This window comes from Sturnira hondurensis, unplaced genomic scaffold (assembly GCF_014824575.4).
Source record: "Sturnira hondurensis isolate 20B ecotype Veracruz unplaced genomic scaffold, ASM1482457v3 Scaffold0020958, whole genome shotgun sequence".
In the NCBI taxonomy this organism is placed as follows: Eukaryota; Metazoa; Chordata; class Mammalia; order Chiroptera; family Phyllostomidae; genus Sturnira; species Sturnira hondurensis.
In genome coordinates, this window is record NW_028093589.1 from 329,423 (window position 1) to 354,334 (window position 24,912).

Here is a 24,912-nt window from a genome sequence, read left to right on the forward strand (position 1 = left end):
TTTTAGTTATTTTATTGTTGTTCAATTACAGTTGTCTGTATTTTCTCCCCACCCCTCGCCCCCTACCCCCTCCAAACCCACCTGCCTCCCTTGCCTCTACCCCCACCCCTTGGTTTTGTCCGTGTGTCCTTTATAGTAGTTCCTGAAAATCAAGATATGAGTTTTATTCACTACTGTACTCCCATGGTTAACCACTGCCTAAGACATAGTAGTCAATTCAGTAAATATCTGTGGAAAGATTCCTGGGATAGTTTACAGAATCTCAGACTACATTTAAATATACATTTACAGCTATGCATGTCATTCAATTCATACATTAGGCAGAAATGTTTGAAGAATCTTGTTCACATGTTTAGACTTTTTTATTACACACTCTCTTTTTTATTAACTCAGCACCCCATTTACTATTGTGATCTCAAAGGCTTACTTGGGTTGTATCTACAACCATCTTCCTTCCTTCCTTCCTTCCTTCCTTCCTTCCTTCCTTCCTTCCTTCCTTCCTTCCTTCCTTCCTTTCTTTCTTTCTTTCTTTCTTTCTTTCTTTCTTTCTTTCTTTCTTTCTTTCTTTCTTTCTTTCTTTCTTTCTATTGTTGTTCAATTACAGTTGTCCCCATTCCCCCTTCCCCATTGTTTTTCAAACCTTTTCATGTGACCTGCAGACTTTCTAAGGCAGTGTCCCTCAATCTTAAATAATGTATGGATGCTTCTTTAATGGAAAACGTGTTGAAGGGGATGGGGAGGGAGACAAAGGAGAAGAAGAAGGGGAAGGGGCAGGTCAAGTAACATGAGTAGAGGACTCATGGGCACAGATGATGGGAGGGGATAGATTGTGGGAGTTGGGGATGGGGTAGGGGAGATCAAGGGAGGAAAAGATGGGATAACTATAACTGAACAATAATAAAAAAAACTAAATTAAAAAGTAAAATAACAGCAATTTTTGTCACAAATAATTTACCACTTGTAACATTAATATATTACTGACTGTTTTGATGCACATTATTTAAATGTTCATGCGTATACCATGGTGCACTTTGAGATGCAATTCTCTCACATTTCTCTATTCCAGCTACTACAGAACCATTATGTGTATAGCCTGCCATAATGTTATTTAGCCTTCTCTTCATGAGAATACATCATTTACATATAAATTTCACTGTCATTCTCTTTTTATTTTACTCTAATTAAACTACTGACATATATAAATAAAGTAATGTTTAACACAGGATCCAAAATTTATGGAAGTACTCAGTTAATGACATTTTCAATGAGATTATCGATAATGCGATTTTATTAAGTTATTATCAAAATGAAAAGACACAAAGATGCCCTGGCTGGTGTGGGTCAGTGGATTGAGTGCTGGCCTGCAAACCAAAGGGTTGCCAGTTTGATTCCTAGTCAGGGTACATGCCTGGGTTGTGGGCCAGGCCCCAGTGGGGGACACACGAAAGGCAACCACACACTGATGTTTCTCTCCCTCTCTTTCTCTATCCCTTCCCTTCTGTCTAAAAATAAATAATCTTTTAAGAAAATACACAAAGGTGACATTATTATAGAGGACTTGCTGCTACCTGAGACAATGTTCATGGATCTCCAGGGGGTTCTAGAATCTCAGAGAAATGAGAAAATTCTTGTCATGTAGAACATATAAGGCTCAGAGATTCCACCATCCAAATGTAACATATTAATTCCTAAACATATATTTTTGAAAAGAAATTGTTTTTACTATCAAACAGGTAAGTTTTGATGATGAATTCAGCATTTGGGCCTTAGTTATAGTAATTACAATAAGGACTACAAATTCAGTGATCATTTACAATGTGTTAGGTCCAGTACTAGGCTCATTTTAAAAAATATTTTACTTATTTATTTTTAGAGAAAAGGGAAGGAAGAGAGAAAGAGAGGGAGAGAAACATCAATGTCTGGTTGCCTCTCATGTGTCCCCCACTGGGGGCCTGGCCCGCATCCCAGGCATGTGCCCTGGCTGGGAATTGAAGCAGTGACCTTTAGGTTCTCAGGCCAGCACTCAATCCACTGAGCCACAAGAGCCAGGGCAGGCCATGCACTAAGCTCTTTATATCTCATGTGATCATTAGCATCTCATTATATCTCTACACAGTCCTTTTGTAGAGTAATATCCCCACTATTCATTTGAAGAAACTGAAGCACAGACACATTAAGGGAATAGTCCAAGACTACAGGGCCAGTATATGAAAGAGCTATGCTTAAATTGCAGGCTGACTGTTATTTGACTAACCTCAAAACTTGTATTTTACTACTATGTTCTACTGCTAATTGACTGACTATATCTAAATTGTCCTGCTATTTTGGTGGACACATATAGTTCAGCCAATATGAATTACCTGTATGATTTTATTTATTTGTGTTTATTGAGGTATAATTGACATATAACATTAGTTTTAGGTGTATAATATAATGACTCAATATTTGTATATATCATGAAATGATCACCACAGTTAATCCAGTTTCCATCCATCACCACACATAAATCCAGATGTTTTTCTTGTGCTGAGGACTTTTAGGATTTACTCTCTAAGCAACTTTCAAATGTGCAATACAGTATTGGTGACTACAATTATCACTATTGTTAATAATATTGTTAATATTATATCCCCATGACTTCTTTATTTTATAACTGGAAGTTTGAACCTTTTGGCCCCATTCACCCATTTTGCCCATCCCCATCTCCTCCTCTCCAGCAGCCACCAATCTGTTCTCTATATGTATGAGCTTATTTTTCATCACTTATGTGATTTTTAAAAAGAATTTTCTTTTTTCTTTTTTGTAATTATTTTTATTAATTTTTAAAAAGAATTTTAAAAAGTATTTCTTTCTTTTAATGAAAAGTCATGAACTTCTGCTACATAAGGTAACAGGGATGAATATTACAAATATAATGTTGATCAAAAGAAGGTAATTTCATACTGATTTCACTAGGTAATTCATACTGATTGGTTTTATTTACATAGTTAAAAATAGATACAACAAATTTATTGTTTTAGAAGTCAAAATAATAGTTATCTTTGGAAAGAGTTGCAACTGAAAGGAACATGAAGGCCACTATTTAGAAACTCTGTTTCTAAATCTGGGTGCTGGTTACACAGCTGAGTTTTACACACATGATTTTTACATATTCTGTATTATTCTTTTTAATTTAACTATGTGGTTGGGTGTGAATTTACATCTTGTTTAGGTCAATGTTCCTGTTATTTGACTACTGCATAGTCCTACTTCTAATCAATAGCCACAAATATAGCCCCACTCATTTCATTGAAACATGGGCCTACAGAACCCCAGTCTGAGCCCCTTTCTGTGCAAGACCAACTAGGTTTGAATCCAAGATGTACTGCTTACTAGATGTGTGGCCTTGGGCAGGTGACTTAACATCTCTGCACCTCATTTTCCTCATTTATCAAAAGGGAATAATGTTATTTGTGAGAATGAAATAAATTAAATGCCATCCCTTAACTAATAATCACCAGAGCATCATATTTATTCTCATAATTATTTACATGATTCTATTTGCATTAAAACAATTGTTCTCACCAGACATATCTTCAAGTTCCTGAATGGATAGTCATAAATGTCTTCCAGGAAGTAATGCACAATGTTTCAAAATTCCTGGAAGCACAGATACAGGAAAATCTCTAGGTTTTAAGTCAGTGTTGTCTACATAATTGTTTCTTAAACGAATTTCTAGAGAAAGTTGTGAATGGGATTATATACAAAATGTATTCATACCCACAAATTTTTGGCCCCAAGGAGATTCCTTTTTACTAAAGTACTCTCTTTATATACTGCCAATAATCATGCTTGTCCGTGTCACCAAGGATATCCTCTCATTTCTTGCCCTCATCACTTTACTCTGAGACATAATTAAAGTTTACTCTAAAAAAAAACCTTGATTTTCCCTGTGTCCAGTTGAATAACTTAATACTTGAATTAGCTTTTCTCTCCCCATGTCTGCTTCATTTTATGAGGCATATTATTCAAAAAATTCATTATGCCCTCTCTTATACACATCAAAAATTGCTCAGGTCTGTTTTTTATTCTTATTTTTTATCCTTTGAGCAAAAGCAATAAAAAACTTTAAAAAATCCAACCACAAACAAAAGTTGAGTTGTTCTTGCCTGGCCAGCATGGCTCAGTTGGTTGGAGGATCATCCTGCAAACTGAAAGTTTGTGGGTTCCATCCCTGGTCCGGGCACTTACGATCCCCAATCTGGGAGCATAGAGGAGGCAAATAGTGTTTCTTTCTCACATTGATGTTTCTCTCTTTCCCTTCCTCTCTCTCTAAAAGCAATGAAAAAAAATGTCCTCGGGTTAAGATAAAAAAAAATTGAATTGTTTTCTTTACCTAATGATCAGTAGAAAATACCCCCAACTCAGAACTTGGTAGAAAATTGTATAACCTATTTGTATTAAACCTGGTTTCTTGTATCAGAGCTAAACCCATTTCCTTTTCTCAGAATCCTAAAGGTCTCTCTCAATCTAGAATCTTTGTTCTGTTCATATCATGCTTCAGGATTTGTACTATTTCTCTTCTGAGAAGAATTTGAGTCTTATTTACAAATTAATTTACAAAGGGACTACCATTAAAATATTCTTTGTTTTATATTCCATTTCATGACTTTTGGTATTTATTTCCCACCCTTTTCTGCCTATGTCATTATCCAATACAGTTGTTTTCTTATCTAATTTCCTGGGATGCATTTTCCCATTGAAATTTGAATTTCCAATCTTCTCTTTTTGGTCCTTCATAGTTTTTCCTGTTGCAGCCAAATTTATACCCTCTTCCATTTTCTTTCCAACTTCTATGTTAGGGTTTTTCTCTCTGATTACTTATATACCATATATTCTGAGTGACTGTTATGCCATACACTAAATTGTCAAATACCTATAGTGAGTCTGTTATATGACTATGTATTCCATCTCACAACATAATCCTATGAACTTCTACAATAATATGTTTCCAATTTATTAATTTTAATTGGAAAATGCTGTACTTAGTTATTTTATTACTGTTACTCTTCTTGAGCAGGATTGTCAGTAGTAGAGATTACAATGAACTTCCTTTCTACTCTATCCTACCTAAAAACTACAAAAGGATGAGTGTTCAATCACCTTTTGTCAATTAAACTGTAAAATCTGCACATCAAAGAAAAGTGATGCAAAACCATTGGAGGAGACAGAATGACTCTCAGGCCCCTAAAGCATAAATCTACTATGACCTTATTGACTGAATTAGCAGCTTAAGAAAGGACAAGTGCATATGAAAGGACTGGAGAGGTTGGTCAGCCACAAAAGCATAGGGAAGTGAATCACTGATGTCTATTGTTGGTACACAATGGATAAAAGATTATTTAGCCATTAGGTTTTCAGTATTTTAATCCCATGAGCAAAACTATCTCTGTTGAAGATGGATATATAGCACTAGTATGGATTTATGCCAGTCAATATTTGGTTTATGATCTTAAAATCACAGTGTACCTAATAACCATCTTATAATATCCCATCATATATCATTAGATGATTTTGCCTATGACTTTTCTGTTTAATGATGTGCTGGGCTTACAATTTATACTCAAAGGACAACCAAAAATCCCTCATTTTCTTGTTCTGATTTTTATTTAGATTTCCAGTTAGTTTTGCAGAGGGGAAATATGCAGAATGCATAGATTTGAGTGGTTTTAGTAAATGTGAAAGTGCTATTTCTCACTGAAAATTAATGAATTGATGTTCTGATGTCTATTTCAATATCATCTACTTTCTCATCTTTGTGAGTCAGTCTCTAAGGGCCTTAACCATTCTGGATGCTGACAAGGGTGAGTCTTTGGGCTTGCAAAGCAGATGATGAAACATAGAAGGCAGCCTTTAAATAAGAAATCTTCAAGCATTTTTGCTTATTTACTACTACTATAACAGAATTTTGAACCACTGCTTAGTACACTTGACATATATTTAAGTTGACCTCTAAAGTTTGTCATAATATATTTAAATAATGGTAAAATGTAATTTCTGAAGTATTATGAATGTTGACATTTTGAAATAAATTGTCACTCTTCTCAAAAATGTCCAACTAGGATCTAACTACTGTAGCAATTTGAAATCCACCACCATTTGTTTTTAAAATATATTAACAGACTCCTCTTTAACAATTGTATAATTTATATTTTCTTTTTACCTTTTATGTATATTTTCATTTATTATAAACACAAAAGTTTTGTCTTAATTTTATATATTTTTATGTTTAGAAGATTTTCATTGATTACCTTATCATACTTCCCTACAACAAAAATTACATAAATTAAAATTAATTTTAAGGGTTAAAAGTTGATCTGTATTGTTATCATTACAATTATTGTTGTTACAGAATGGATCAAAATAATATAAATACACCACCAACTTTGATAAATAGTAAATATAAAAAGGTAAAATTTCATTGGAAATTTGAGAGATTCCCCCACACACACACACAATTAGTTTATTGATCCAAGCATCAATACTACTTATTGCTGGCAAGCCTTTTCCTTTTATTTGTTACTATAAATAAATAAATAGATGGGAGTAGAAGGACTCTGTGATAGTAATCTTTTTTCATCTTTGAGTTCCTTCCAAATAATATGCCCAAATCACATAATATGTCTTTATAAATTATCTTAATGACTTATCATCTGACAATTCAATTAGGTCCTCCTCAAAAAATTGGCAATTACAGATTTGCAAAATGATTTGTTACTTACCCATTAGAATCATTCAGTTTCTGAAGCTGGACACCAATATACAACTTATATTTGAAACTGACCCTTTGTTCACTTAAGTTTTTTAAACTTTGAGTCAATGCAACATAGTAAAATCTTGAATGTGTGACAGAAGTACGAGTTTATTTTGTAAAGTGGGAAAATCTCAATTGCAAAAGGGAATGCCTTGACCTCAGGGGTGTTTTCTGAAAGATCAATTTTTCAGAAAGAAGATAATGGAAATCAAGTAGTTAGAAATCGATTCCCTTTAAACTGCTTTTGTCCTCCCACTGTTTGAAGAGATTTTGTGTAGACAAACACAAGTTTGAAGACTTTCCTGATACACGGTAATACTGCAACAATTTCTTGATCTTCTGCAGCAACTAATATTTACCATCAACAATAGACACTACCTTTGCAAGAATTTAACCTTTCCTTACTCTAGTATCTTTGTTTGACCCTCCATCTTCTACAGAACACAAGACTTTTCCTATAAACATTGCATTATCACTTGATTTGTACTTGGGCATTTTGAATGTCTAATTGGTTTGGACTGCAACATCACAATTCAACAATAGATGCCATCAGTAAATTTCAATCTGTGGACTTCAGGCTATTAAAAGTAAATACCAACTGTCCTATCTATCTAATATGCAGATTTGCCAATGAAGCAGTTACCTTGGAAAAAGATTTGTTTCACAATTCAACTCCTTTTATTTCCTTGTTGCCATTGGAGATTTCTGAGTACTGATACTACAGTCTTGGGAACCCATGTGCAAATCCATGTGGAAGAAATATTTCCTCCTACTGCTGCCAGGGGTATTTCTGTTGGTATTCTGATTTTCATGTTGGAAGCAGTTTTTGCATACAATGTTTTTAATGATAATGCATTCCGATGTAATGTAGCTAATTTCAACTCTTAATCCTGCTGCAAATTAAATAGGCTTCATCGAGTTATCTTGGAAATGTAACCTCTTTTTCATTTGAATCTTTATATAATTGTATCAGTCCCAGAGTATTTTTAATGCCTATAATATCTCCAGGGCCAACATGCTATCTTAAAGAGATTAAACTTAGATGGCCTCTAAAGTCATAGGTTCAGTTTCTCCTGACACTTCCACTTTGTCATCAGGTCTATCTTATTGATATAATGAAATTGAAAGTAGCAGTTGTTCTTATGTCTACATCAACAATAGATGATGAAATAAACACTCTTGCTTTCTTTTTTCATTTTGTCCCCTATATTATTTTTAATTACAGGTGAGTATCTTTCTCCAACCTCTAATTTCCCTTTTCCTTTTGTTTATTTCATATATTTAGAAGGAATTTGGTTCTTCCAAATTCCTTTGAAAAGAATTCATAAAATGCAACTTATGTCATAGTTTATAACATAAAATCTCATGAAACCCAGCACAGTGGGACAGACTTTCTTTCACTCCCATCTCATATCTTCTCAAGGCCCACTTCTTAGATGCAAATTCCCCAATGTCATAGAACTTTGATGGTAAAAAGCATGGAAAGATAAATGGAAGAAAAAGTATTAGCTGCTATCATCATCATCATTAACATCATCAGAAAGAGAGTATTTTCCCCAGCTTTGTTACCCACTCATCTACTGACAGACTCTTAGGCTGTTTCCAAATTTTGGCTGTTGTAAATAGTGCTGCTATAAACGTGGGGGTGCATATTTTTTTTTTTTTTTGCATTGGCGTTTTGGGATCCTTGGGGTATATTCCTAGAGATAGAATCACTGGATCAAAAGGGAGTTCCATTTTTAATATTTAAAGGATATTCCATATTGTTTTCCACAGAGTCTGTACCAGGCTGCATTCCCACTAACAGTGCACTAGGGTTCCCTTTTCTCCACATCCTCGCCAGTAATTGTTGTTTACTGATATATTGATAATAACCATTCTGGCAGGTGTGAGGTGATATCTCATTGAGGTTTTAATTTGCATCTCTCTGGTGATGAATGGTGTTGAGCATTTTGTCATATGTCTGCAGGCCCTCTGTATGTCCTTTTTGGAGACGTGTCTATTCAAGTGTTTTGTCCATTTCTTAATTGAGTTTTGTGCTTTCCAGACATTGAGTTGTATTAGTTTTTGTGTATTTTGGAGATTAAACCCTAGTCACATGTATCATTGGTGAAAAGGTTCTCCCATTCAGTGAGTTCCATATTCACGTTGCGGATGGTTTATTTAGCTACACAGAAAAACTGTGGTACATTCACACAATGCAATACTATGCAGCAATAAAAAAGAAGAAACTCTTAAATTTGGCAACAGCATGGATGGACCTGGAGAAAATTATGCTAAGTGAATTAAGCCAGTTAGTGAAAGAAAACTATCATGTGACCTTACTTAGATGTAGAATCTAATGAATACAGTAAACTAATGAACAAAATAGTAACAGAAACTTATATACATGGAACAAACTGACAACTGCCAGAGGGGAAGGGAGGGGACAGGATAAAAGATGATGAAAGGATTAACCAAGGAACATTTGTGCAGAATTTGTGAACACAGACAACAATATGGGGACTAGCTTAGGGAGGGGAGAGGGTGTAGCTGGGTAGAGATGGGGCAAGGGAGAAAAAGTGGGAACTAGAACAGCATAAGCAATAAAAATAAAATGAAAAAAAGTGTGTTTGCCTCAATGCAAGCACACTTACATTCTCCCTAGAGTGAATACTCCACCTTTTAATAAAGTGACTCAAGTGTATTATTTGTCTTTTCCAACTCACTTTAGTGCTTCAGTGTTCCTACACTTTAGTAGATAGAGTGAGGGTGGGGAAAGCTAGAACTTCTTCATCAAAGGTCAGAAACTCTAATGCCTATGGAACCAACTAGGTAATAAAATGAATGGAGTGGACCTCGTAGAATCAGAATGCGTACCTTGTCTAAAATATACAGCCACTACTCAATTCCAGTCAAAGTGTGGCCCTCCTAGTGTATGAGTCCAATGTAGCCAAATCATCCAGTTTTTAAAGAGAAGTTTAAGATCTAGATTTGCATGAGAACTTGTCAAGTTTTAGTTGTTGGAAGACCAAAGCCAGCCCATGAGTTGCCAGTTTGTAATTTATGTACTAGAAGCTAAAATGTGTATCTAGCACTTGAATTTCTAGACAATAAAAAAAGCCTGATTTGTACTTTCTTTCTCTATAGGCAAAATATGTGAAAAATAAAAGTTATTAGAAGATTATAGGGAGCATGGTGTCAGAACAAAAATGATATATAATTTGAATATACATTTGTAAGGCAGAATATACAACTGCCAGGTATACTGCATCTACTCTGATCCTTTACTGTATTTTTTATTTCATAGTCTAACTTACCAGTGATTATTTCATTTGTCTTATTTTTGGAGAAGTGGGGATGTCAGAGGAGTTAATGTCTCTCTTGTGTATTTGCTGACTATAACTACAACCATGAAGTGTATACATATTGGCCCTATTTTAACTAGTAAAGAAACTGAGGTTCAGAGAAATGAAATGAACTACAGTAATGTCATATAGTCATAAATGAGCAAGCTGGAGTTGAAATTGGTCCTTTTGGCTCAAGTCTACAGTCTTGCCACTATATCACTCTGCTTTCTCTCTAGTTCTTATTGAATTATTTGTCCTTCTGTGCATCAGTAGGAATGGGGAATAATAATGGAATTTTCCTTAAGTTACCCAGGATGACAACACATTTAAGTAGGACAGTCACATCAAGACCTCAACAACCTGGAACTGCTTCCTTAAAGATAAATTCCTAAATAAAAATTGCTCAGTAAAATTGTACATATGCTTTATTAATCAAGCATTTGGTGTTTATTAGCAAATTGTCCTTTATATAAGTTGTACTTACCAAGTAACCTAATTTCCAGCCAAGTAGGAAGTATCTGTTTTTTCTAATAATGATAACAACAATATTACTCATATACTACTTAATATGAATAGGGCACAGTTCAAAATGCTTGAAATATTTTAATTTATTTGATTCCCAAACAACCTTTTACTTCAGAGATAAAGAATACTGTGAAGTGAAAGAGGTACATAAATGTTAAGTTACTTGGTCCATATCATGCAGCTAATAAGTGGAAGTAGCGGAGCCAAAATTTGTACCAGATTGACTATGTCAAGACTAGGTATTGTAATAGTTTCTTCAACTTTATACACAAAAATATTTCATTATTTTAATTTTTATTTTTCATTTAAAGAAGATACATTATTTTGTTTCCTCCCTCCTTCACTCCCTCCCTTCCTTTCATTCTTCATTATCTTTGAATATTTTCCCCTTTAGTAACATTAATGTATTAGTTAATGTCCTTTGTCCATTTTCCCCTTTGAATGTTTATTTTTAAAAATTGATTTGTAAGAAGTACATTATGCTAAAGATGCTAAGACCTGATGTGTTATAAATGCTGCAAAAAATCTAGTTTAACTTTAAGCTTTTGATTTTTATTGTATTTTTAGTGTATAGAAAATTTTGTTCATATTTAATGAAATATATCAATCTTTACATTATAGTTTTTCTTTGTTGTTTTAGAAAGTCTTTACCATGCTTAGATTATATAAATATTTGCTCTAATATTTTTCTGCAAGTTTTATGATTTCATTTTTCATCTATAGTTTATTTTGGTATTTAACATGAAGATTCATTGATGGTGCTTTTCCCACTGTTGCAACACTGTTAGCTACTCATTATTGTTCTCATGTCATTTCAATTAATTCAATGAATTTGGTAAAGAGAGAAAGTAAAAGCATGAGCTCAGCCACAACCCAAGAAAGCTGATTATCAAAATAGCTAATTATTTAATTTTTTATTCTTTTTTTACAAGTGTCTTACATAATCTGTTAAGGTTTTCTACTTCTTGAATATATTTTGCTCATGTATATCTTTCTAGAAAAGTTATAAAATCATCCATCTTCTTTATCATTAGCAAAGGCTTTTCCAAAGTATTTTCAATGAAATAGTACTCAGCCATCAGAAGAGATAAAATACTGCCACTTGAGACAACATGGACGCATCTTGAGAATATCATGCTAAGGGAAATAAATCAGATGGAAAAAGTCAAGAACCATTTAATTTCACCTATATGTATGATATGAAACTGAAAGCTACAAATGAAAAAAACAAGTCAAACAAACAAGAACTCATGGACACAGACAACAGTATGGAGGTTACCAGAGGAAAGGGGTGGGGGTACTCCACCCCTTGCTCACAGAGGTTACTCACAAGAGGAGATGTGAGTTTGGGTGGTAAACATACAATAAATATACAGATGATGTATCACAGAATTAAATACATAATTGAGACCTACACAGTTTAATTAACCAATGTCACCCTAATAAATTTAATTAAAAAATAAAAATTTAAAAATTCCCTTTGCCCTGGCTGGGCAGTTCAGTTGACTGCAGTGTCATCCCATACACCAAAATGGTTGCAGGTTCAGTCCCCAGTCAGAGCACATACCTAGGTTGCAGGTTCAGTTCCAGATGGGGTGTGTATGGGAGGCAACCATTGATGGATGTCTCTCTCTCACTCTCTCTCTCTCTCTCCCTCTTTTCCTCCCTCTCTAAAATCAATAAACATATCCTTGGGTAGAGGTTTAAAAAATTCATTTAAACTAAAAATTCCCTTCATTTGTGATTAAATTTACCAGTGGAATCCCAGTTTCTTTGTTTTTTTTTAAATATAATTTTTATTTAATTCTTGTTCAAGTACAGGTTTCTGTCTTATATTCCCAACCCTGCCCGCCCCCCACCCCATGCTCCCCGCCTCCCTCCCCTTTCCACCCCCCACCCTTAGTTATTGTCCATGTGTCTTTTATACTTGTTCATGTGAGTCCATTCCCTTTTCCCCTATGATTCTCTCCCCTCTCCCCTCTGGGCCCTGACAGCCTGTTCCATATTTGAGTGTCACTGGTTGTATTTTGCTTGCTTGTTTGGTTTGTTTAGATTCCTGTTAATGGTGAGATCATATGATATTTGTCTTTCACCGCCTGGCTTATTTCGCTCAGCATAATGCTTTCCAGTTCCATCCATGATGTTGCAAAGGGTAGTAGTTCCTTCTTCCTTTCTGCAGCATAGAATTCCATTGTGTAAATGTACCATAGTTTTTTGATCCAGTCATTTACCGATGGGCATCTAGGCTGCTTCCAACTCTTGGAATCCCAGTTTCTATGTATTTATTTCATTACACTTTTTAAATCAGAAAATTACATTTATTTGTGTATTTACTTCTTTTTCCATTACCATTTATCCCCCTTTTACTCTCTTCCACCTCCACTCCCCTCTCACCTCTGAAATCACCACTCTGTTGTCTGTGTTCATGAGTTCTTTCTCTTTTTTTCATTTTCTCTGAGTCCCTCCACCCACCTCCCAACCCTACCCAGAGCTGTCAGCCCATCTATGACTCTGTCTCTTCTGTCTGTATTTTGCTTCTTAGTTCTGTTTGTTCATTAGATTCCACACATGAGTGAAATTTTATGGCATTTGTCTTTCTTTAACTGGCTTAGTTCACTTAGCATAATGTTCTCCAGGTCCATCAGTGCTGTCCCAAAGGGTAAAGTTTTCTTCCTTTTTTTTTTTACAGCCGAGTAGAATTCCATTGTGTAAATGTTCCATAGTTGTTTTACCCACTCATCTACTGATAGACACTATGGGTGCTTCCAAATCTAGTCAGTTGTAATGAAAATAGAAGTGCTTGTATTTTTTTGAATTAGTGTTTTGATTTTCTTTGGATAAATTCTAAGAAGTGGAATTGCTGGGTCATAAGGCAGTTCCATATTTAACTTTTTGAGGTATCTCCATACTGCTTTCCGCAGCAGCTTGTCATTTGTTGATTTTATTGATGGTGGTCATTCTGACAGGTGTGAAGTGATATCTCATTGTGGTTTTGATACAACTTTTAAAAAAAATTAAAAATTCCCTTCATCTGTAATTAATCTACTCATTCAATCTCAGTTTTTATGTATTTATCTTGTTGGTCTTTTCTTAAATCTTGAGATTGGAATCAAGCTATTGATGTTGTGCTTCTCACTAACAAAGACATCTTCATTCAACCACTGAAATGCTAATTTTATGTGGTTGTAAGAAATTTAAAACATTAGAGTGGATATATTTATTTAGCAATGAAATGCAAAAAATCACATTACTTATAAAGTCAAGGACAAACACTTAAAATTGCTAAGAGAGTATATTGTAAATTTTCTCACCACAAAAAATAAATGGTTGTTATGTGATGTGATGGAGGTATACCAAATCAATAAGTAGTACACTTTAAATTTATAAAATGTTATATGACAATTACCTATATATCTCAATAAATCTGGGGGGATGGAGAAAAACAAAAAAGGCTAAATTACATTACATCTCTCACACTGTGGACTAACCCCAAACTAGGGTCCCCCATTAGGAGATGCCTTGACAAGTCTTTTAGTTCCTTAGAAACTATCCTTCTATGGAGAGACTCCAGGATGATTGCTATTCATTCTTACTTCTGCTCTGTAACAAAGAGTTTACACTAGAAAAAAACACTGCTTTTAGGAGACCAGGAAGAAGGTGATTCTCTTCCATGTTCTTTGGTGAGGGACTTGTAATAAAATCACCCAAGTGGGTTGGCCAAAATGTTTGGCATTTTTCTAAGGTGATTCTCTAGTAGTGCTTAGTTATCTTTAGATTATATTATGACAACTGTCATATCAGTGTGCATTTAAAAAGCTTCTCAAAATCAGTGAATTTTTGTGTAGCCATTGTAATATTGATGACAGAAGAAAATAAGCAACATTTTCAGCACATTGTGCGTTATTATTTCAAGAAAGGTTAAAACTCAACTGAAAGACAAAAAAAGATTTGTACAGTGTATGGAGAAAATTCTGTGATTGATCAAATGTGTCAAAAGTTGTTCATGAAGTTTTGTGCCAGAGCTTTCCTGTTGGACGATGCTCCACAGTCAGGTAGACCAGTTGAAGTTGATAGCAATCAAATTGAAACATTAATTGAGAATGATCAATGTTATACCCCAGGAGATAGCCAACATACTCAAAATATCCAAATCAATAAAGTTGTTGGTGAAAATAAAAAAGGTGTGGTTTACAGAGAAAAATTATACACACTTTTTGGCCAACCCAATAGTAATGGTTTATCTATTTAATGTGCTTCTCTAAATAACTTCTTATATTTGCTCAATAAATTTTAGTTTTTCTATCTGTTAAATCATTAACATTTGCTTTTGTATATTTTGTAGAGAGCGCCTGCTTCCCTCTTTTCTGTTGTCCTATGTATTTGAAAGCCTAATTCATTTATTTTTACTTTTTATTTTTTGACAGATCCTGCCTCATGTTTAGTTGTACAAATAGCACAGAAGGACACCAGCCATGTGCAAACAGCAGCCCAGGGATCACACCAGTCCTTCCATCTTCACATTGATAGACTTCTACCTGTATTCTGGAGCCTCCATGGGGACCTGGACACTTTTGGGAGCCTGAACTGGACCTGCAGCCACAGCTGTAGCCTGGGTCTTGGCTTGAGCCTTGGTCTTAGATTTGGGCCAGTAGAGCCTGAGACCCTTGGTGATGTGGGACCCGCACATTTCCCAAGCTTGGGGTGAGTGATATAAGCAGGTTGACTGAGTTTTCAGCTGCTGCCCTTTGGGATCTTGGGTTTGACCTCCTTGAGCTTTACAAGGCCTTGGTAGCCTTGGCACATGCACCCATGGCCTTGGCATTGGTGGCCTGCATCTTCTTTAGGCCCTTCTTGTTCTTGGCAAAGCACATGTTGTTCAGGAACTTGGAATCTACTCCCTTAAGAAATTTGAATCTTTGTGACCAGCATTTCTCGATGCCATTTCTGTGCCATTTTCAGGACTAGTTGTGCATGGTGTGTTTCTTGAACTTAACCATATGTACACTAAAGTGCCTGGGACTGGAAGAGCTATTTTCATTTTGAATTGTATGGTATTTAAGGTCTTTGGTATATAAATTTAACTATGAGTTTGTTCACATGGTATCCAGTAAATCAAGTATAATTAAACTGACTAGAGCTTAATAAGAATACAGACTCCTGAGCACCACAATATATTGGTAGGTTTGTGGTGGAGCCTCAAAGAATGTGTTATTTAAACAAATTCTTCAGACCACACAGAGGGGAATCCCATGAAAATTATTGATATATATGTCCTCACTATCATTATTTTTCTTAAGCACTCTAATAAAAATTTTTATTTGTGCTTTGTCCCTAAAGTGTGTGATTCTGTTCTAATTTCCAAGTAGTTGAGGTTTTCACTCATGCTTTCATTATAAATATCTAGGTTTGTTCTATTGAGACCAAATAATATGATGTGATATTTATTTAATTTATTTTATTTTTTGAGAGAATTAAAAATCCCCCCAAATACAACAGTAGTGTAAAAATTCTCATATTCCCACCATCTAGAATTAACTATTGCTATTTTACCATATTTGCTTCCATTTTAAAGATACATTAATTTTCACAGATTTAATTTAATCTCCCTTTATTTACTGTCCTGTGAGCTATTCCATTTCCTCTTCCTCATGGGTGCAAGTTTAGTCTTAATAACTTTAACATATTGCCAATACTTTCAAATACATATGAATGCATCTATAAACACGAAGGGGTGTTTTGCAAATTAATTAGATTTTTGAGATCTAGACATATAAATATATTTATATCTGATTCATTCCTTTTATCTTTTGTATTCTATTAATCATATTAATCATACTATTTTAATCCACTCCCCTATTGATAGATATCACATACTCGTATTTTTTCTTATCTTTGGATTTATTAAGGTATTTGTGGCCTAAGGACATTCAAATACTGTTAAATGATGGCTGGATACTATGGGGGAAGAGGTATTTTCTGTATAGTAAGAGTTAGAAATTTATATATAAATTTAAAATTATTTGTTCTATTATTCAAGTGCGACATATTTATTTTTCCTACTTATTGGTAACTAAATTTATTAAATATGCTAATGTTGGACAATACTATTATGTGTCTGTCAATATCTACCTATCACCTCCCTCCAAAATGCCTTCTGATTTTTTAAAATATTATAAATCCAAGAAGTTAAAGGTCTGTACTCAGAAATCTACACAACAATGAACAAAGAAATTAAGGAAGACACAAATAAATGGAAGCACATACCATATTCATGGATTGGAAGAATTAACATAATCAAAATGTTCATACTTCCCAAAGCAATTTATAGATTCAATACAATCCTTATTACAGTACCAATGATATATTTCACAGATATAGAACAAATATTCCAAAAATTTGTATGGAACCCAAAATGACCCTGAGTAGCCTCAGCAATCGAGAAAGAAGAACAAAGTTGAAGGGATCATAATACCTGATATCAAACTATATTAAAAGGCTACTGTAATCAAAACAGTCTGGTACTGGCATAAGAACAGACACAATGGAACAGAATAGAGAGCCCAGAAATAAACCCATATCTCTGTGGTCAATTAACATTCAACAAAGGGAACAGAAGCATAAAATGGAGTAAGGATAGCCTCTTCAACAAATGGTTTTCGGAGATCTGTAAAGTTTCATGCAAAAAAAAAAATGAAACTTGAGCACCAACTTACCCCACACACCAAAATAAACTCTAGATGGATAAAAGGCTTAAATATAAGTCACCACACCATAAAAGTCCTAGAGGAGAACATAGGCAGGAAAATTTCAGAGACCTCACATAGCAATATTTTCACTGATATGTCCCTTAGAGCAAGGGATATAAAGGAAAGATACAAATGGGACTTCATCAAAATAAAAAGGTTCTGCATGGCTAAACAAAACATCAGCAAAATGAAAAGGGAGCCAACCATATAGAAAAATATATTTGCCAATGATACCTCTGATAGGGGCCTGATCTCCAAAATATATAAAGAACTTACACGACTCAGGGAGACAAACAACCCAATTAAAAACTGGGGCCCTGGCTGGTGTAGCTCAGTGGATCAAGGGCCTGCAAACCAGAGGATGGTGGTTCAATTCCTAGTCAGGGCACATGCCTGGGTTGTGGGCCAGTTCCCAGCAGGGGACACACAAGAGGCAACCATACATTGATATTTCTCTCCCTCTCTCTTTCCCTTTCCCTCTAAAGATAAATAAATAAAATCTTTAAAAAAATTGGACAAAGGACCTGAACACACACTTCTCCAAGGAGGACATACAGAGGACCCATAGGCACATGAAAGGATGGTCAGCATCACTAACTATCAGAGAGATGCAAAGCCACAGTGAGATATCACTTCTCACTGGTCAGAATGATCATCATTAATAAATCAACAAACAAGTAGTGGTGAGATTATAGAGAAAAGGGAACCCTAGTTCATTGTTGGTGGGAATGCAGACTGGTGCAGCCACTATAGAAAACAGTACGGAATTTCCTCAAAAAACTAAAATGAAACTGCATTTTGACTCAGAAATTCCACTGTCGCCATTATTCCTTAAGAGTCCTGAAACATCCCTGGCTGGTGTGGCTCAGTGAATTGATCGCTGGCTTGTGGACCAAAGTGTGGCCAGTTCAATTCCCAGTCAGGGCACATGCCTGCATTGCAAGCCAGGTCCTGAGTAGGGGGCATACTAGAGGCCACTACACACTGATGTTTCTCTCCTTTTCTTTCTCCCTCCCTTACCCTCTCTAAATATAAAAATAAATTAAATCTTTAAAAAAAGAATCCTTAAACACTAATTCAAAATAACGTATACAACCCAATGTTCATAGCCACACAATTTACAATAGCCAGGTGCTGGAAACAGCTTAAGTGCCCATCTGTAAATGATAGATAAAAAAAACATGGTACATTTACACAATGGAATACAACACACAGCAGAAAGAAAGAGTCTTTGCCACGGCATGGATGGAACTGGAGAGCATTATGCTAAGTGAAGTAAGCCAGGTGGTGAAAGACAAATGCCATATGACTTCACGTATAAGTGGAACCTAATCAACAAAACAAACAAGTGAGCAAAATAGAACTAGAGACATGGAAATAAAGAACAAACTGACAGTAACTAGAGGGGAGGGGGGGAAGGGAAGGGGATAACGGGGAAAGAAGGGGAAGAGTCAAGTCAAGGAACTTCTATAAAGGACCCATGGACAAGGACAAAGCAGGGGGTGAGGACTGAATGTGGGAGCAGGGCATTGGGCAAGGCAGGAGAAAGTAATGGGGGAACAACAGGGACAACTGTAATTAAACAACAATAAAATTGTTTTTAAGTATTATAAATGCAGTGCATACTTATAAAAGCCATCAGATAATTTTAATATAAAAAGACAAAGAATAATTATTCATAATTTCAGCACTAAGTATAATCACTATTAACATACTAATATGCAGTATTCCAGATTTTTTTACACATAAAGACAATTTACATAAACTAATTGAAAATAGTTTTAAAATAAAAAGATATTTATTGCATTTTTGTATTAACACATACAGCTTTCTATAATTTTTACTATTCATAAATATATAAATATAGCTGAAAGTGAAAACACTGTGATTTTCTTACAATTACTGTTTACTTCATACCTTTAAAAATAATTTATATCATATAAATTAGCCATTTTTTAAAACATAGTGTATATTGTTTTATTGTTTGGCTATATCATAACATAGTTGGCCAATTCTGTTTAAATAGAAGCTGATTACTGTTTAGAATAATTTTTTAAATCCTGCATTGTATGTACATTTTATACATATTTTTGCAATTATTTTCATAGGCGAGGTCCCTAAATGAGGCATTTCTAAAGAAAAGTGGAAATATTTAAAATGTCGGTATACATATTTTCAAATTGCCTTTTGATAACAATAATTTACACTTCAATTGGCATGGAAGTGCATTTTGTCAACTCTCAATAGGGTTTATTATTTTTCTTTTTTGCCATTATAATAAGGCAGAAGTAGAATCTCGTTGTTTTAATTTGGATTTTTTGATTACTGGTGAGTTTAATAATCCTTTTGTATGCCAATTGGCCATTTGCACTTCTTTCGTAAAACGTAAGCTTCTGCCAGTGTTCTCCTATTCTTCTACTGGGGATATTAATCTTTTTGCTTCGTCAGAGTTCTTTATTTTTTATTTTTGTCCTTTACATGGGGTCAGTTTGATTCATCCTTTCATCTTTCACTGCTTTATGGATTTCAAATATATAAATACATATAACCTCCTCCCCATCGGTTTTTTAATGTCTTCCTACAGAAGCTGGCTGCCTTTCTCTTCTCCCTCCCTCCTTCTCGGTCTTTTTTCTATTCTCTCGGTGTTTCTTTCCCTCTCTGTTTCCCTCCCTCTCTTTTTTTCGGTACAGAAGTTTTTTATTTTCACCGAGTCTCAGCTATCATTCTGGGCCTGGCGCCGCGTCAGCAAAGGGGGGAGGGGCGGTGCGCGAGGCACTGGGGGAGGGGAAGGGGCGGGGAGGAACGAGGAGAGCGTCTGCGGGAGTTGCTGGGAGTGCGCGCGGTGGGATCATACGGCGGTGGCGGTGGCTGTGGCGGTGGCGGAGGCCCAGAGACCTGAACGCTGAGATCTCGGCCCGAGGCCTACACGGAGCCATCTCTCTCCACTGGAGGATCAGAAAACCGCAGTCTTCATTACAGAGGTACTGTGTTCCGCGCTCCCCGCCCGACCCGGCCCAGCCTGCTGCGGCGGCGTCTCCTTTTTCCTCCTTCCCTCGCTCTCTCTCGCCAGTCCGCCCGCGCCTTCCCTGTCTGCCTGCGTCACCGCGGCCGCCATGGCTGAGAACGGCGAGAGCAGCGGCCCCCCGCGCCCTTCCCGCGGCCCTGCTGCGGCCCAAGGCTCTGCGTCTGCCGAGGCCGAGCCTAAAATTATCAAAGTCACTGTCAAGACCCCCAAAGAGAAAGAGGAGTTCGCGGTGCCCGAGAATAGCTCAGTGCAGCAGTTTAAGGAAGCGATTTCAAAACGCTTCAAATCTCAAACAGATCAGCTAGTGCTGATTTTTGCCGGAAAAATCTTAAAAGATCAAGATACCTTGATCCAGCACGGCATTCATGATGGACTGACTGTTCACCTTGTCATCAAAAGCCAGAACCGACCTCAGGGCCAGTCCACACAGCCCAGCACTGCCGCGGGAACTAATACTACTACCGCGTCGACTCCCAGGAGTAACTCCACACCTATTTCCACAAATAGCAACCCGTTTGGGTTGGGGAGCCTGGGAGGACTTGCAGGCCTTAGCAGCCTGGGTTTGAGCTCATCCAACTTCTCTGAGCTCCAGAACCAGATGCAGCAGCAGCTCCTGTCCAGCCCTGAGATGATGATCCAAATCATGGAAAATCCCTTTGTTCAGAGCATGCTTTCGAATCCCGATCTGATGAGGCAGCTCATTATGGCCAATCCACAGATGCAACAATTGATTCAGAGAAACCCAGAAATCAGTCACCTGCTCAACAACCCAGATATAATGAGGCAGACCCTCGAAATCGCCAGGAATCCAGCCATGATGCAAGAGATGATGAGAAATCAAGACCTGGCTCTCAGTAATCTCGAAAGCATCCCAGGTGGCTATAATGCCCTACGGCGCATGTACACTGACATTCAAGAACCTATGCTGAATGCTGCACAAGAGCAGTTTGGGGGTAATCCCTTTGCCTCCGTGGGGAGCAGTTCCTCCTCCGGGGAAGGTACGCAGCCTTCCCGCACCGAAAATCGAGATCCGCTACCCAATCCTTGGGCACCGCCACCGGCTACTCAGAGTTCTGCACCCACAGGCACAACCACGAGCAGTGGCAGTGGGTCTAGCAGTAGCTCCAGTAGTGCTACTGGAAACACTGTGGCTGCAGCCAATTATGTTGCAAGCGTCTTCAGTACCCCAGGAATGCAGAGCTTGCTGCAACAGATAACTGAAAACCCCCAGCTGATTCAGAATATGCTATCTGCGCCCTACATGAGAAGCATGATGCAGTCGCTGACCCAGAATCCAGATTTGGCTGCACAGATGATGCTGAATAGCCCGGTGTTTACTGCAAATCCTCAGCTGCAGGAGCAGATGCGTCCACAGCTCCCTGCTTTTGTGCAGCAGATGCAGAATCCAGACACACTGTCAGCTATGTCAAACCCAAGAGCAATGCAGGCTTTGATGCAGATCCAGCAGGGGCTACAGACATTAGCCACTGAAGCTCCTGGCCTCATTCCAAGCTTCACTCCAGGTGTGGGGGTGGGGGTGCTGGGAACCGCAATAGGCCCTGTAGGCCCAGTCACACCCATAGGTCCCATAGGCCCCATTGTCCCGTTTACCCCCATAGGGCCCATTGGGCCCATAGGACCCACTGGCCCTGCAGGTCCACCTGGTTCCGCTGGTTCTGGCACCACCCCTGGGCCCACCATGTCTAGCTCTGCACCCAGTGAAACCACGAGCCCAACATCAGAATCTGGACCTAACCAGCAGTTCATTCAGCAAATGGTGCAGGCCCTGGCTGGAGCAAATCCTCCACAGCTGCCAAATCCAGAAGTCAGATTTCAGCAGCAACTGGAACAGCTCAACGCAATGGGGTTCTTAAACCGTGAAGCAAACTTGCAAGCTCTAATAGCAACAGGAGGCGACATCAATGCAGCCATTGAGAGGCTGCTGGGCTCCCAGCCATCATAATTCATTTCTGTACCTTGAAAAAATGTATCTTATTTTTGATAATGGCTCAAATCTTTAAACACACAAACCATGCTTTACTTTCATTTTGATTCTTTTAAATCTGTCTAGTTATAAGTCCAATATGATACATTTTAAGGTAGAGTCCCTACTTACCTACTTCCTCTGTCTCTCTCTGTCTCTCTCCCCCCCCTCCCTCCCTCCTCCTCTCCCTCTCTCCCTTACTCCCTCTCCACTTCCATTTCCTCATCTGTTTTGAATGGTGGGAATCAATACTGTTTTACTGAAAAGTGTTGCATGCAAACACTTCTCTTTATTCTGCATTTATTGTGGTTTTTGGAAACAGGTATCAAACTTCACAGTTGGGTGAACAAGTTTTCTTCTACAAATGTCTAATTTGTTTGCATTTTAAACATTAGCCTATGATAGTAATTTAATGTAGAATGGAAATATTAAAACCAGAAGCAAATTATTTGAAGCGCTCTAATTTGTGGTACAATATTGCTTATTGTGACTTTGGCATGTATTTTTGCTAGCAAAATGCTGTAAGATTTATATCATTCGTTAATGTTTTTGCTATATTTGTATACAGTACAGTAAGCACAATTGGAACTGTACATCTAGAAATATTACAACAATTCTGAGCAGAATATGTGTAATCAAAATGAGGAAGAATATAAGAAATATTTCTGGAGTTAGGAATGTAACAATTTTGTAGAATCTTACAGCATCTTTGATCAACTTCTCAGTGAAAATGTTGGCTAGACAAGTTCAGTTAAATATAGTAGAAATGTTTATCCTGGTATTTCTAAGTATACATTTAATTGTATAGAAAACTTACTGTGTGAAATTGTGTCAACATTTGCCGATTGACTGTATATGACCTTAATCTTTGTGCAGCCTGAAGGATCAGTGTAGTAATGCCAGGAAAGTGCTTTTTACCTAAGATTTCCTTCTCAGCTTCTCTCATAAAGAAACCCTTATAATACACATTTTGATTTGTAATTGGAAATGTAACTTTCACTGAAAGTGTCATGTGATGTTTGCATTACTTTTAACTGCTATGTGTAAAGGAAACTGTATCTTTTGACTCTATCAGTTATTTCTCTTATGCACAGGGAAAAATGCATTAAAATGACTAAAAAAAATAAAAAATAATAAAAATTGGATAAATGTTTTCCTTTTTGCCTTCTAGCACTAGGATAATGTTTAGAAGGATTGTTCTACCCCAAGATTATATAAATCTTATTGTATATTTCTCTAATTTTAGTTGTTTTGCTAAAATAATATTCATTTGTTCTGCAATTATTTTGATGTATAGATTTAGAATTCTAATTTTTTCTACCTGGAAAGGTTAGCCAGTTGTTAGCCAGTATTTATCTCTTGTGCACCCCTCATTTGAAATGTCATATATATATTCATATATATGTGTATATATATATATATATAAACACACACACACATACACATACACACTTTATTTTGCATTTTAAATTCTCTTTAGTACCACTAAACATTGTAGCCTTAGTATACCAGTTACTGAGTTAGAAGTATGGCTTCATAGCTGTGAGGACAAGTCCTCCTATTGATCTTTTTTATTTTTATTTTTCATGATTTTCTGATGATTCTGACATATTTATTTTACCAAGTGAATTTTGCAGTTAATTGGCTTCCCCAAAAGTAAATAGGCAATTCAGCTGGGACTGTCTTAAATTGATATGATAGAACTACATAATTGCAGTGCTTTCCAGAAATATGACAATGCCTCATTTTATTAAAAAAATTTTAAAGGTTTTTTTTTTTTTTGATGGAGGGGAAGATAGGGAGAGAAACATCAATGTGTGTATGCCTCTCGCACGCCCCCTACTGGGAATTTGGCCCACAAGTCAGGCATGTGCCCTGACTGGGATTCCATCGGGGACCCTTTGGTTTGCAGGCTGGCATTCAATCCACTCAGCCATACCAGCCAGGGGATAATGCCTCGTTTTTTAAAAAGCTTTTTACATCCTTCAAGGGAGTTTTATTTATTAAAGTCCTGTACAATTTGTGATAAATATATTCCTAGGTAATATACTCGTACAAGAAAAAATAATGCAAATGGGACCTCATACTCAGTTTGTTACCTGTGTGGTCATTTTTGCTATATAGGGTAAGTATGTACATTCATAGAATGATTTTAAATTGGCAATTTACTAAATTCTATTTCAGAGATATTCATGTGATGTTTTTGAGTTTTTCCTGGTAAGCAATCATATCAGTAAGTTTAATAATATGTGCTTCTTATAATATAGTTTCTGACTGCATGGGTTAAACACTTCTAGAACAGTCTAAGTAATAAAAGTGGCATTCTTGTTCTCTATTTAAACCAAACTATGTTTGCTATAATCCTAAATATCATTTTTGAAAAAATATTCCTCTGGGAAATTGTCAAATGAGTTTGCAAAATGCAGTATACTATAGCCCCTCTTGAAGAGTCATAGTGCAGTAAATATTGACTAGTATTTTTAAAAAGAAGTATATTCTTCTGTTTAAAG

At 36.4% G+C, this 24,912-nt stretch overlaps 1 protein-coding gene across 1 annotated transcript; it reads left to right on the forward strand.

The window, feature by feature from the left end:
• Positions 1-20,195: 20,195 nt before the first annotated feature.
• On the forward strand, positions 20,196-23,508 carry UBQLN2 (ubiquilin 2). Its single transcript, XM_037031066.1, has one exon. It carries the CDS (start codon positions 20,507-20,509, stop codon positions 22,379-22,381), a length of 1,875 nt encoding a protein of 624 aa, XP_036886961.1. The 5' UTR covers positions 20,196-20,506; the 3' UTR covers positions 22,382-23,508.
• The last annotated feature ends 1,404 nt before the right edge of the window (positions 23,509-24,912 follow it).